The sequence below is a fragment of the Euleptes europaea genome, chromosome 3, assembly GCF_029931775.1.
Source record: "Euleptes europaea isolate rEulEur1 chromosome 3, rEulEur1.hap1, whole genome shotgun sequence".
In the NCBI taxonomy this organism is placed as follows: Eukaryota; Metazoa; Chordata; class Lepidosauria; order Squamata; family Sphaerodactylidae; genus Euleptes; species Euleptes europaea.
In genome coordinates, this window is record NC_079314.1 from 85,159,044 (window position 1) to 85,172,188 (window position 13,145).

Here is a 13,145-nt window from a genome sequence, read left to right on the forward strand (position 1 = left end):
GGAGATGTGCACACCTCTAGTTCAGGGCCTCCCCTTCTCCAGTTGTAAACAGGAGAAACAGGAGTCTTAGCAGGATCAGAGACCTAACTCTCCCTAAATGAAGTGGTGTAACAGTGGCTCCTTTTATAATTCCTCAGTTGTGCTTCAGCCACTGCTGGTTCAACAGTTCTTCAAACTAGTTCATGATAAGTCTTGGACAGTGCATTGCAGTAAGTCTCCACCTCCTGCATTAAGGGTCAGCTCCACCTTGGTCTGATCTTGGCTGTCTGCCAGGGTCCCTGTGCCTTCATACTTGGTGGAGAGATGTGATCACCACTTGGTGATCACATACTTGGTGGCAAGAGATGTGATCACCACTGCTCATGCCTGGTTTTGTTCAGTAGTTGTACACTTGAATAGTGATGTAGCCACAGGCCGTTGTCTCCATTGCTGCCTCCTGATGCTGCTGCTGATATTGCTTCCAGTAATAGGAAGAAAGAAGCTTTATTGTTATATCAATGATGTATATTTTAAATGATGTTACCTGCCCTGAGCCCGGCTTTGGCCAAGGAAGGGGTGGGCTATAAATCACAAAAATAAAATAAATAATAAATTGACTACTTGCCTAGAAAAAGGCTGAAATTGCTTAGAACTTTTTTCTTTGACATGGCTGTGAAGACCAATTACAATTACCAAAGTGAAACCCTACTTTCAGTTAACATTGAGTCACCATGAGCACGCAACCTTTAATCATAATTTGGGCAGTCTTTTAGAGCAGACTGATAAATAAATACATCCACGAAGTTACATTTAGGGTTAAACCAAACTAAAAGGAACTTTAAAGTGAGATTTAAAGTGACCCAAATTATCCATAATCTGCCGCATTTTGATTGCTCTTGCAGAGGAAGTAACTGTGCTTTTCACCACTTTTTTTGCCCTTCTTCCATGCTGGAGTGAAAGGAGGAAACATTGTCTTCATTCTGATTTACTTTCCAGATGTTATCACATAACCAAATATTACTGGCCACAAGGTCTCTTCAGGAAGCCAAACCACAGTGAAGGCAATGCTGTGTTCCCTCCCTTTGGATAACAGGGGGGGGGGGAAGGTGCCAAGCACCAGCAGGAAGGACACCCTCACCAACAGGATTTACATTACTAATGCTACCACCACCACAAATTGCACAATCCACCTCTGTACAGTGGAATACTTCAAAGAATTCCCTACGGGGCCCCTTAGCACATCCAGTGAACAATGTGGCAAAGGTAAGGAGGACATTTCAGCTCAGTTCCCTTTCTACTAGAAAAAAAAGACACATGCTTGCAGCAGCGATACAATTCGGAAGCTGTCTTGCATCCTGCAATCTTTCCTTGAGGATGCAACTCTCTTAATAAACTCAGGTTCTTCTGAACCATGTATCTACATGTGTCCGAGGCTCCTTGTCTGATTCCTTATCAGTCTTTCAATATTTCTGTTTCATGGTGCTTGAATCTTGGGAGGTGCTCACAACAAATAGTACAGGAACAATGAGGGTGGGACCGGTGCAGTGTAAATCAAAAGGCTTCCCAAACAAAACAGTTGCCTTTTGCATATAATATTCACACATAGGTTAACAATGTTTTGTCATCCACAGAGAGTGAAAATATTTCGCATATGGCCAAATACTATCAACAGCTGGTCTTGCTAAGTACAGAGAATTCAGTTTGCATGAATAAGTCTATTTAGTTACTTTCCGTCAACATTTCTAATATTTGAAACTCAAAAGAGTAAAGTTTCTGTCACAAGCTTACCGTAAGAAGTGTTGCCTATTAGTTATTCATTTCTTAATTTGGAAGCATCCAAATGCCAGGCATTCATTCTTTTATTTTCCCCTGTTTATGCCTACATACTTTAGAGCATTAAATAACTGGGCAACTAATCCTAAGGCCTAAATACAATTAGCTGAGTAGACTAAATATGAAATAGCTAAGCATACTCTGGCAAATGAGAATTTCCATGCATATTCTCTACCCATGCTCTTTACTCCTCTGCCTTTTTACTTTACTTTTTGTGTCTTGGTCTTTGGATTATAAACCTTATGTAGTAGCAGTAACAAACAATAGGTGAGAAGGACAGCTGCAAAATACAATGGCCTCTCCTATGAACTAGTGCTTTAAAACATGATGCATGTTGTTTCACTGAAAGATATGTGCACACCTTTTTTGCAATTTTCATGTTCCCAATGAAAAGGAAAAAGGAGCACCAATGGAACAATTGTAGTTCTACAAGTTTATGACTGTCACACGACTAAAACAGAGGTGGACAAGAGAGACAGCAGTAGCCTATAGCCCACAGAGCATACAAAAGCCTCTTCTTGTTCACAGGCTGCAGAAAAGCTCTAAAATACATAAGCCCTGATCCAGCTCTCATAATCAGCAAGTAGCTGTACAGCACAACCACAGTGAACCCAGATGAGAACACTCAGACCAATCCATAAGAAAATGTGCCCAACAGTTCACCATAGCCTGAATGAGCACCACACATCAAATGCGGACATGCATCAACATAAGCATCTATAACAGATGTATATATGGAAAATTCCTTCTGCCTGTTGATTTCTCTTGCTGGATGAAAGCATTAGACAATCTATGCACTCAAATAATGTACTGTTTCTAGTGTCTTCCCCCCACTTCATATATATATTTTATGTCTTATATTCTTTTTGATAGCTGTACAACAATACACCTGTATTGTACAAACAGCTGTTTATTCACCAAAAAGCTAGCAACAATATTCCAGTGCCTAGTATCACTTACCATTCACTGACTACACAGCCCAATCCTGAGGGGCACTTTAGCACTGGTGACCAGCCACCAATGTAATAGTGGAAGTGCTTGTCGGATCCCTATGGACATTCCACAGGGGTAAAAAACAACACGTGCCCCTCCAAAAGGTGCACAGCGAGCACACTGGAGTCCATAGCAATCCCAGTATTACCCACCAGTCTGGCAGCTGTGCCCAATGACATTCCTCTGAACGGCGCACATAGGCACAGCCAATCATGGCCTGGTGATTCCTCCACTGCCCCTCAATGTCATTCCCCTCCAACGGAGTGCCAGGGCAGAAGAAAGAAAGACCCAGTGACAGTGCAACCCCAACAGAGGCATGTGGCCCTAGTGTCCTGCCATAGTGTACAAAGGAAGGGCACCCAGACAGCAGACAAGACACCTACCTGTCCCCCAGCACGGGTCCAAACTGAAGCAAAAGTGATTGCCACGTGCCACCATCTCTGCTCCAAACCACACACCTACTTCCCCTGAAAAAGAAAAAGAAGGGGGGAGGCAGACCAGGCTTGAATCCTCAGGCCTCACACCCAAGACCAGTAACATAACTATTGGGCCAAGAAGGCAGATGCAAAAGAGGACTGCCATTAGGCATTGGGCACTCCATTGTAGCCCTGCCATCATCACCAGCCATATGGGATCAGGCAGACAGCATTGCATGAACAGGCATGGCTCAGTGGAAAGACACTGGGTTAGCATGGCTAGAGCTCCTGGTTTGATCCCCACAAGGGGAGAGGCCACAGGCAGGCAAAAGTTTTGGAGCTGACATTTTGGCCCCACAAACTACTAAAGGGGGAACAGGATGTCCCAACCAATGGGCTGTCTTAGACATCTATTATTTTGGCTGAGATACCCCTTCATGATCTCTCCACGTCACACCCTCATGCCCTGTCCACACTGTGCCCCTGCACTGCCAACCAGCATTGCTTATGAGAAGCCAGCAGTGCTGTGGGGGAGTGTGAAATCTAGGTACCTGCCCCCTCCCACAGCAGACACGTCTCCCCTTGGACCTTCCCCAGCCTACTCCCTATGTAAGCTGCACACAGGAGCCAGCAGAGTGTGTGAGTGGGAAACGGATGGGGATTGCACAGAGGTGGCCATGTCAGTCTGTTGAACAGGTGAGCTACATTGCATAAAAGCTCATAGTGAATTACATGTCATCAGTCTTTACAGTATCACCGGACTGTGTTATATTGTGCAGCTAAACAAAGCAGAGGTCAGTGGCAAGATGACAACTGGCAATGTGGATCGCAGCATGATCTTCGCTGAGTCAGAGCCCACCCCCTTCTGATGTGTGAAAGGGGGATTATTCTGGGAGGGACCATGGGGTTATCAAAGAAGGGGGCAAAGAATGATGTACTGTCGGGGGGTGTATATCAAACCTTATTCTTTCAACAACAAACTGACAGGGACAGAGTTGTAGATCACTCCAGATTTTATTGACTAGCAGCAGGGAAATAGTAATAAGGTATGCAGTACAGCCCCTGTATGTTTGCAAGCTACTCTGGGAAGCCATGGGGAGATGAGACAAGCCCTCTCTCACAGCATGCCTGTGAGCAGGGTGGACTTGCTTGGACGGATGGCTTCCAGAGTCAGGATGCTACAGGAGATGGGCTGGAACCAGTGGGATTAGGGTTGCCAATTGCCCGGTGGTGGCGGATAAACTACCGCCCATCCACCAGGCTGCCTGCCGGCCAGCTGAGAACTGGTGGGCAGTGCGGGCACACGTGCGGGCACACCCGTGCAGACACAGCACATGCATCACTTTTGGTTTAACCCGAAAGTGACGCGGAAGCTCTAGCACCCTTGGCTAAAACTCTATGGAAACCATAGAGTTTTGGCCAGGGACGCTCTCATCACTTCTGGGTTAAACCGGAAGTGATGTAGGTGCATTGCGAGTGCAAGCTCGCTAACGCCACAGCCCCGCAAAGCTCTCGCCGGTGGAGCTGCGGGGCCTGGCAAACCTAAGTGGGATAGAAGGCCCATAGCAGAGCGATGGAATCCATACTGTTCACGGCAGCCAGCCCATACCACACCAGAAATGTCATCCTCCCAGGTCTCCTCCCTGCTGCATCACTGTCTGCACAAAGGCCAAACAGACACAAATGCTATGAAGATGAACAACACGGTGGCCCTTATCACTGCAGCTATGTCACTGGGGCCCCAGCAGGGTCTATGCCCCTCATGGATGAGGGCTCCATTTTGGGACCCCCATGGCTCTTGCTATAGCCATTCAAATGACACTTCAACTGCATCTACTCCATCTGCTTCGGCCACTACATAGGGCTCCAATCCTGCAAGGCCACAGGTGCCATGGTTGTTTGGCAGCAGATCCACAGAGCACAGTGGGGCAGCTGCCAGTCACGCCCCCCAAACCCCAGTTTTTGCATTGTGGGGTGTGGGATACCCTAGCAAGGGACTGTGCCAACAGCCCGGTATAGTGTAAGAATGTATTACAATAAGACAACAAATGAATATTTTCCTTGAAGTGTAGCAAATACATCAAGCACAATCCAGTTGCCATCATTCTCCAGCAAGGACTGCCAGTCCCATTTCCCACCAGCAGCCTTCCCATGTGCAAAAACCTGTGGTCCAGGTTACATAAAGGCTGTGCATGCCTAATTCAGCTAAGTTAACCTGCTTTTACTTTTTCAGGACCCACGATGGAGTAAAAAAGTAGGACAGTGAAATCAAACAAAACATATAACAAAGTGACCTGTGCTACTCATAGGGACGAGCTCATAGAGCTAAATGACCTGTGCTACTCCTTAGCCCACATATACAATAATACCATTTCAAATGCCCTTATTTAAAATTTCAGTTTTGTACCTCTTCTGAAAGCTCAAGAAGAGCCTTTCTCACTGATTCAAATGCTTTCCCATCATGTAGAAAAGCATGATCATAATCATTTTCCATCAGCGACTGAAAGGGCCCATACTTGGGCACCTACAGTCCTAATCTCCTTGCAGGAGGGAACATAATAATACTGCTGTGGCTTATATCAGGAGAGACAATCCTGAAAACATGAGAATCCCAGGTCAAGAAGGGCTTTAAAAACAAACACAGCACCTTGTATCAAACAAGGAAATAAACAAGCAACTAGCGTAAGAAATTCACAAGCGGTATAATGTGATAAAAGCACCTAGCCCCCTGCTATGGCAGCTGTACTCTCTCTCCTCTGCAGCCAGATCGTTCTCCTTTTGGTAGCCACTGAGTGGTAGAATGAGAGTGCACAGGCTACAGGAAGGTTTGTTTGTGGGTTTTTTTTTTGTTTTTTTTTGAGAGGCCAGACCCTCTATTTCCATCCTTGGCATGAGATTTGCAATTCATAGTTTACCTATTCTCCAGTCGCTGCAGTGGCAGCTGTTTCAAGGTGAGAAACCACCTTCCTACCACAATCCCCACAACACTTTCCTGGAATAATGTGGAAGGTGTCACATTGGGGGGAAATATCCTGAAGAGCCTCAATTGGCATGTCAACGAGCCACATGTGGTTCCCAAGCCACTAAGTGATTATAGCTGCTACAGAACCTTATGCCATATGACAAACGGAGCTTCAACAACAATGGGGAATCAACCAAATCTGCAGTATTTCACTTATACATGAGCACATGAAGTGCCACTTGTTCAACAACAAAGGGGTAATTTTGACTGATTCCCCGTTGTTGCTGTACTCCCCTGTGCTGCATGACGTATTGTTCTGGAGGGTTCTCTAACTTTCTGTAGTAGCATTTGAGGGGACAGGACACTGGGGGAAAGTGAAAGAGATAAAAATCATACCCATGAACTCTATTCATTTGCTAGAGTTTGGATGCAACCCAAAGTTTCCTTCAAACTCAGTGGCTCCATTCAGACATTGTTCCAAAATATGTCTAAGGAAACGTAGCAATGTTGTAGAGTGATCTCTGAACTGCAAATCAGTAAGCTATCAGAATTAGAAACACATATCGTTCAAATGTAATTGTGAAGATGGATTGCTGCTACATGAACAAACCCTGAAGGAGAAAGCACAGATCTTGTTCTCCTTGCCCACTGCACCTTTGATGGGACACCAAGGTTTATATTGTCAGAAACAGCAAACTGTAGCTTGTGCTTGTCTGCAAACCAAGATTCTAAACAGAGAACAAACTACTGTCTGGAGTCTTGTAATATAGACTCCATTATTGCAATACTGTCAAACTATGGTTTCCAGAATTCCAAACTGAGGTTTGTTCTCAGGTTTAAAATCCTGCTTTGCAAGGAAAGCACAAACTATGATTTGGTGGTTCTGATCTAATGTCAAGCCATAGTTTGTTCCAACAGCAGAATAAATTATTAAACTCTGCCTCCCAGTCCAGATCTCTGTGCCCCCAATTTAAGAGATTAGGTGAGAGGTGACTAGACACAGGGTATTCTCTGTGGTGGCACTTTGCCTTTGGAATCGCTCCCCCTTGAGGCTCACCTGCTTTACTGCCCTTTAGGTGGTAGGCCAAAACATATCTTTTAACCTAGGTTATAATTAGGGTTGTTTATTTTTCCAGCTGTTTTATGGTCAGCTTCTGGTGTGAAGTTTGTTTTACCAACAGTTTTATTCTGTTTTTATGTCCCTGGACATATTTTAATGGTTTGTTTTTATATTGATAATTTATTATTTTAATCGTAAGCCACGCTCAACAGGACTCTGGAGAGACAGCATAGAAATCTACTAAATAAATAAATATCCATCTCTGTGCCTCCAGCGGTTTCTGCTCCACAGAGACAAGAGTAAATTGATGAAGATGAAGGCAATTAAGCAGCTTTAAAATTTGGTTCCTTGCTGCATATTTGGAAAATGAAACCAAAGATTGAATCTAATCTATTGTTAGAGGAAACCATAGTTTGGCCAGATGCGTGAACTGAGACAATCTCTCCAAGAAGTCCTGCAAGTGCTTCTTAAAAATGCCTAAGACTGAGCCTGTATTCAAATACCATCTCACAAGAAAAACGATTTTGTTTTGGTAAAATAAAAAAAAAATCCATTTTGTATTCTATCCATACTTTTCTCAACCTTTACTTTACATTAAGAGTGTGTGGGGGTGGGGAGAATCAAAATTCTTCCAATTAGACAACAGGAATGACTTGCTTGTATAGTTTATTCAGCAGTTATTCTTGAATCTGAACCTCATTGCTGTCATAATAAGTAGGCAAACTGGTACTTGTATGTGCTATAAATGAAACACACAATTCAGATCTTGATTTACCTTATTAAAGTAAGCATTCCAGTATGCTAACATTTTAAAGTCCACCAATGTCCCCAAGATTATTTCAGTTAAAACTGATACTAGAATAAAGAAAGTAAAAAATCATTCCTAGAGGACTAGGTAGCAGCATCACAGATTTCAACTCAATAGTATCTATGGGTCTAACAGTTGGCTCCAGTTAGCTTTAGCAAGGCCTAAAGTATGCCAAAGTGAAATAAAATCATTGAAAGGATAAACTTTCAAGGTAATTTCAGTTGACAGCTTAACTAACAATTTCTCTTTGTTAGGACCCCTTCTACCTTGCAAGGCTCTAACTCAGGGATGGGGAACCTCAGGCCCGGGGGCTGTATGCGGCCCCCGAGGACATTTTTTGTGGCCCTCGGGAGCTCTGGGGCCCTGCCGCGGAGGCGGGGTTCAGGGCGGCCCTCCCCGAGGGTGTTCCTGGGGCGCAGCTTACAGGGGCGCTGCAGCATCCTTTGGACCTCCTCTCGCCGACTGTTGGCTGTTGGTCGGCAAGAGGGGAGGGGGAGGGATGCTTCCCCCAAGGCTGCCTCCTACAGCCGTGGCGTGCAGGAACGCTGCAGCATATTGTGAGCCCCTCTCGCTGCCTGTCGGCTGTTGAGCAGCGAGAGGGAGGAGGGAAGAGGCCAGCGGCTCCTGGCGGCAGAGCATGCATGCGGGAGCCAATCAGGCTTCGGGGGGTGGGCTTTTGTGGACTCTGGGGGGAGGGCATGGAAACTGGAGCCTGGTCACGCGGGGCTCTGTGCGCCGCCGGGGGTGTGTGTGGGCAGAGGAGGCGGGGAGGCTGGGGCCTGGTCGCGCAGGGCCAGCGTGCGTGGGTGGGTATGTGGGGGGGAGGAAGACTTTTCTCTCTTCCTCTTTTTCTGTCACTCTTTCTCCTTTCTCTCTCTCTCTCTCCCTCTTTTTCTGTCTCTTTCTTTGTCTCCCTCCGTCCTTTTCTTTCTTTCCCTCCATCCTTTTCTTTCTTTCTCCCCCTCTCTCCATTTTTTTCTCCCTCCCTCCCTCTTCCTCTTTCTGTTTTCCTTCCTCCCTTGCCGATTGACTGTGGGCTGCCCCCCCTGGCACCTTATTTGCTCGGGCCCACCGCTGGCTGCCCTCCTGCCTGGGAGGGGGAGAGCAGGGGTGCCCTGCAGGCCTTCTCTGTGTGGCCTCCCCTGGGGTTGTCAACCTCCAGGTGGTGGCTGGAGACATGGCAACACTAGCCTCTCCCCCCCACTGGGAGATCTAAACGTGGTATGGCCCCTGAATGATGTCATAAATGTGCAAATGGCCCTTGGCAGGAAAAAGGTTTCCCACCCCTGCTCTAACTGGTACCAGAGATAATATTTAAAAACTTTGTACCAGTAGAGAACCAAATTCAGTGGATTCATTCAAAACTCCCACCAACTCCTGATCTTGAAATGACAGCCAATGCTAGTATATATAGAAGTAATGATACTGTCAAGAGAAGTACAAAGTTTTAAGCTTTATAGCCAATCAATGGACAGTTAGGTAAATTAACAGATGGTTATATATCTTATAATTATGCTACTGACAAGCTATAAGGAAGAGTAGGAAAACCCAGATACATGGTCACACAGGTATCTAAAGATCTGATACTAATACCCGGGAAAGTATATATTCACTAGACAGGCACTTAAACATTTTATTCTGGCTTTTACTTATTAGAAATGTTTTATGAGTCTTGGATATAAACACTCACATTTTTTTTCTTTCCTCCACTTTTGCATTTGTATACATTTGCTTGTTTTTAAAAATCCCAAAGAAAAAGAGCTTTGGCCAATATAAAAATTCACAGGAGTAAAAAATTAGCAAAACTAAGATTGTTACTACTTTTTTAAAAAATCTAGGAAAATTATAACTTTGTTTTTAGTAATGTACTTAAACTACATAATAAATGGATCTACTCAATCTATTCTTAGATCGAGATTTTTAAAGGTGAGCAAATAAGTTTTCTTAAAGAGATCTATATAATGATCAATGTATTGCTCTAGTACAGTGGTTCCCAACATGGGGCACGGGCCCCACAGGGGGCAGTTTGAAAGCTGGTTTAGACCAGGTTGATGGCCTTTTAAGACTTCCTCCACGTGAATAAAAGTTCACTTTTTGAATAATAAGAATTATATGTCGGGGGGGGGGGCATCAGGATTTTGGAGATGCTTAGGTGGGGCATGGCCAAAACAAGGTTGGGAACCACTGCTCTAGTAAAACAAATCCTAAGAAAGTGAAAGTATAAGAGCAGGACAAATTGAATGTCACAGTAGAGATATTTGTTAGTTGCACTGATCTGAAATTTTAATATAAAGTATAGTTATACATAAAGATCACATTTACTAAATGGTGCTTATCTTAAAATGCATCCAGTTCCTTTTTACATAGATTATATCATAATGGTACTAACTATTCTGAAAATAAATTATAATTAACTAACATGCTAACAAAAATTGTGCTACCACTTCAATTAGCTGCTCATGCAGTTTACTACTGCAGATTGTCATAAAAATGAAAAAATTAAGAACCTTTTTTAAAACTGTATTTGCAAAGAGACACTGTAGCAGCGTCACAAAATATTAAACCTGTTACTATGGAGGATCCTGGAAAAATACATGACCTTTTTTGACTGTCACTTGAAAACAGTATTCCTTACTTCAGGCCTGCTTCTTTTCTTCCAGCAGAACACATTTAATGATCAGTTCAAGTTTTAGGTCAATAGTGTGTCAGTTCATTTTGCTTGCTGTGCTTAGGTCTGTTATATTTTTAACAGAGGACTGTGTGCTGCAGACCTCCTTTTATTTGACTAAAATGCCTATGAAAAATGCTCTTCTCACCTGCAGCACATTGATACTTAACATTGTGCCATTAATGCCTAACATTAACACAAAATGTCTTTCTGTATTAGGAGCTCAGTAATCCACCTCTATACAATCCTAATTTTCTGTCACCTGCTGCATATGTTATATAGCTGACCTGACATTATGAAGATTACATTTCTTCACAGAATAGCTTTATTAGTGAAAATGGTTACTTTCTACTGCATATAAGGGAATTGTATATATGGATGGGAGAAAGACTGTTTTCCATATAAATAAAAACATGCAATTCCCCTGCCTTTCTTGACCAAATCAGTCATTTTTTGTCATACAGAGAAAACCAGCCTAAAAGACACCTGAGAGGAATGATACCAACACGTTCATGAAACTACCCAATATATGGCAAAGTTCTGCACCAATGCAAGTAATGCCGTACAAGCTGCTCATGCACTGAAGAAATCCAAACATTGCATCAATAGTGTCAATTCCGGTGACATAAAGCGCATAATACACAACACATGCCCCTCCCTCAGTTGTTCATGCTCTGAGGAAAGAAACAATTTGTAGTAATTATGAATCATACTAGCCAGAATGAGGGGGAGGGAGAGATTTGAGGATGATGATGATAAGAAAGTTACTATCCCCAGTAGCTGGTGGGGAATCATATCCCTACCTCAGCAAGTTGGATAAAGGTATAGGTCCAGATCCACTGCCCAGAAGCCCTCCTTTCCTGCCAGCCAAGAGTTTCTCCACCAAAGCCACATTCCCAGTGCGAGCAGCTTCCAGCAGTTCCTGGTCCTTCCCCATGGTCGGGAATCATCAGAGGACCCTCCTCCCCTCTCCTCCCCAACGCTGAACAGGTGATTTCCTCCTTCACGCTAAAAAATGACCCTCTCGGCAAAAAAAAAAAAAAAAATCTTCCCTCTTAGCTTCTCAAACAAACTGAGCAACGAGGATGCTCTTGTAGCCTTCCCAGACCACAGGCAGGAGGAGCAGCTGTAGCAGAAAGGGGGTGGGGGAATCACCTCCAATTTTCACTAGATCGTTTCTGGGTGGAGTGTGGAAGAAAAAGGATGGGCGCGGGGAGGAAGACGAAAGAGCCTTCGCTTCCTTCAGCCCAAATTCTGGGAGGGGAAGAGGCTCTGTCCCTGTGCCGGGCTGAGGCGGGCGAAGAGCGAGGAAGATATTAACGACCAGCAGGGCGCGAAAGGGGAGGCGCAGTCTTGGCCACCCAAGGCCCGTTGCTGAGGAGACCACAGTCCTCTGCTTCTGAATGGCTGGCGAGGCAACGGTCCCCCTCCCCTGGTTGGCTCCCAGTCGCGTGCCCTTGCTCTGGCTCGTGCTGCGCTAGGGACTCTGCTGCCCTCCCTCAGCTCTCCAGCCCGCCCGAGCGGCGGCGGCAGCAAACGGCTCGCCTCGCGCTCCACTGCGGCGGCGCGCCCGCGCGCGAGGGCACGGGCGCGCGCGCTGGGCTGGTTGATTACGGCTGCCTGAAAGGACAAGGAGCCGCGCGTGATGGAGAGGGGAGGGGCGAGTACTCGCCTCCCGTCACGCAAACACCGCGCTAGGGAAAGGAGTGGTGGGGCTGGGTGAGGGAGCGCCAGTCTGTGCTGCTGGCTTGTCAGGAATGCGACCCCCATCCTCCCCCCCAAGGAAGGGAAAGAAAGGAGGCCCAATTTGCCCTGGTATTCAATGGCGAGGCGCGTGCCCGTCCCCTTCCCAGCCACTCCTCCAATTCCCTGCCGGTGAAATGGGGCGAGCGAGGTTAGGGTGGGGAAGGGGGCCATGCACGGGAAGCTCGTGCTCTTCCATGCGAAGGGGGAGCGCCAGTTTGGAAATCGAGGCACCTCTCCCAAATCTCCCCCTCCGTGGGTTTGAGCAGGCTAATTTCTGCCCTTCCTCCTCCCCCCCCTTAATTGACACTCAGAGGCTCCCAGTCTTATGTCCCTTCAGTCTTCAGCAGGGTGGGTTTTGAGAGGACTTTTTGATTAAAGTGTTATATTTTTCTGCATACCTGAGGAATCTTCCAAGTAGGCAAAGACCCGTCTTGTCTGTGGGTGGCCCCATTCTGCATCATCCACAGAGAGGCAAGCTAGTTTACTATTAGATATTGTGACTGATTAATGTAATTTTCTTCGTACTATTAAGGTTCCTCTCACAATGTTTCTCCCTCCCAATCAAGTAAAGTGAGACACAGCTGGTTCAAATCCCACTAAAAATGATAGTTCATACTGTTTAAAGGGAAATTATTATTTAATCTACAGGCTCCTAATTTCAGGATAAGAATTGTTCTGCT

At 45.3% G+C, this 13,145-nt stretch overlaps 1 protein-coding gene across 10 annotated transcripts in view; it reads right to left on the reverse strand.

Annotated features, from left to right (window-relative positions):
• ANKS1B (ankyrin repeat and sterile alpha motif domain containing 1B) overlaps nt 1–11,728 on the reverse strand; it is a 432,983-nt gene extending 421,255 nt beyond the window's left edge. For all 10 annotated transcript variants that reach the window (XM_056845975.1, XM_056845973.1, XM_056845974.1 and 7 more), the window contains exon 1: nt 11,523–11,728. In XM_056845975.1, coding sequence (XP_056701953.1) covers nt 11,523–11,656 — 134 coding nt within the window. In that variant the 5' untranslated portion in view covers nt 11,657–11,728. The remainder of the gene's footprint in view (nt 1–11,522) is intronic.
• Nucleotides 11,729–13,145: the final 1,417 nt, after the last annotated feature.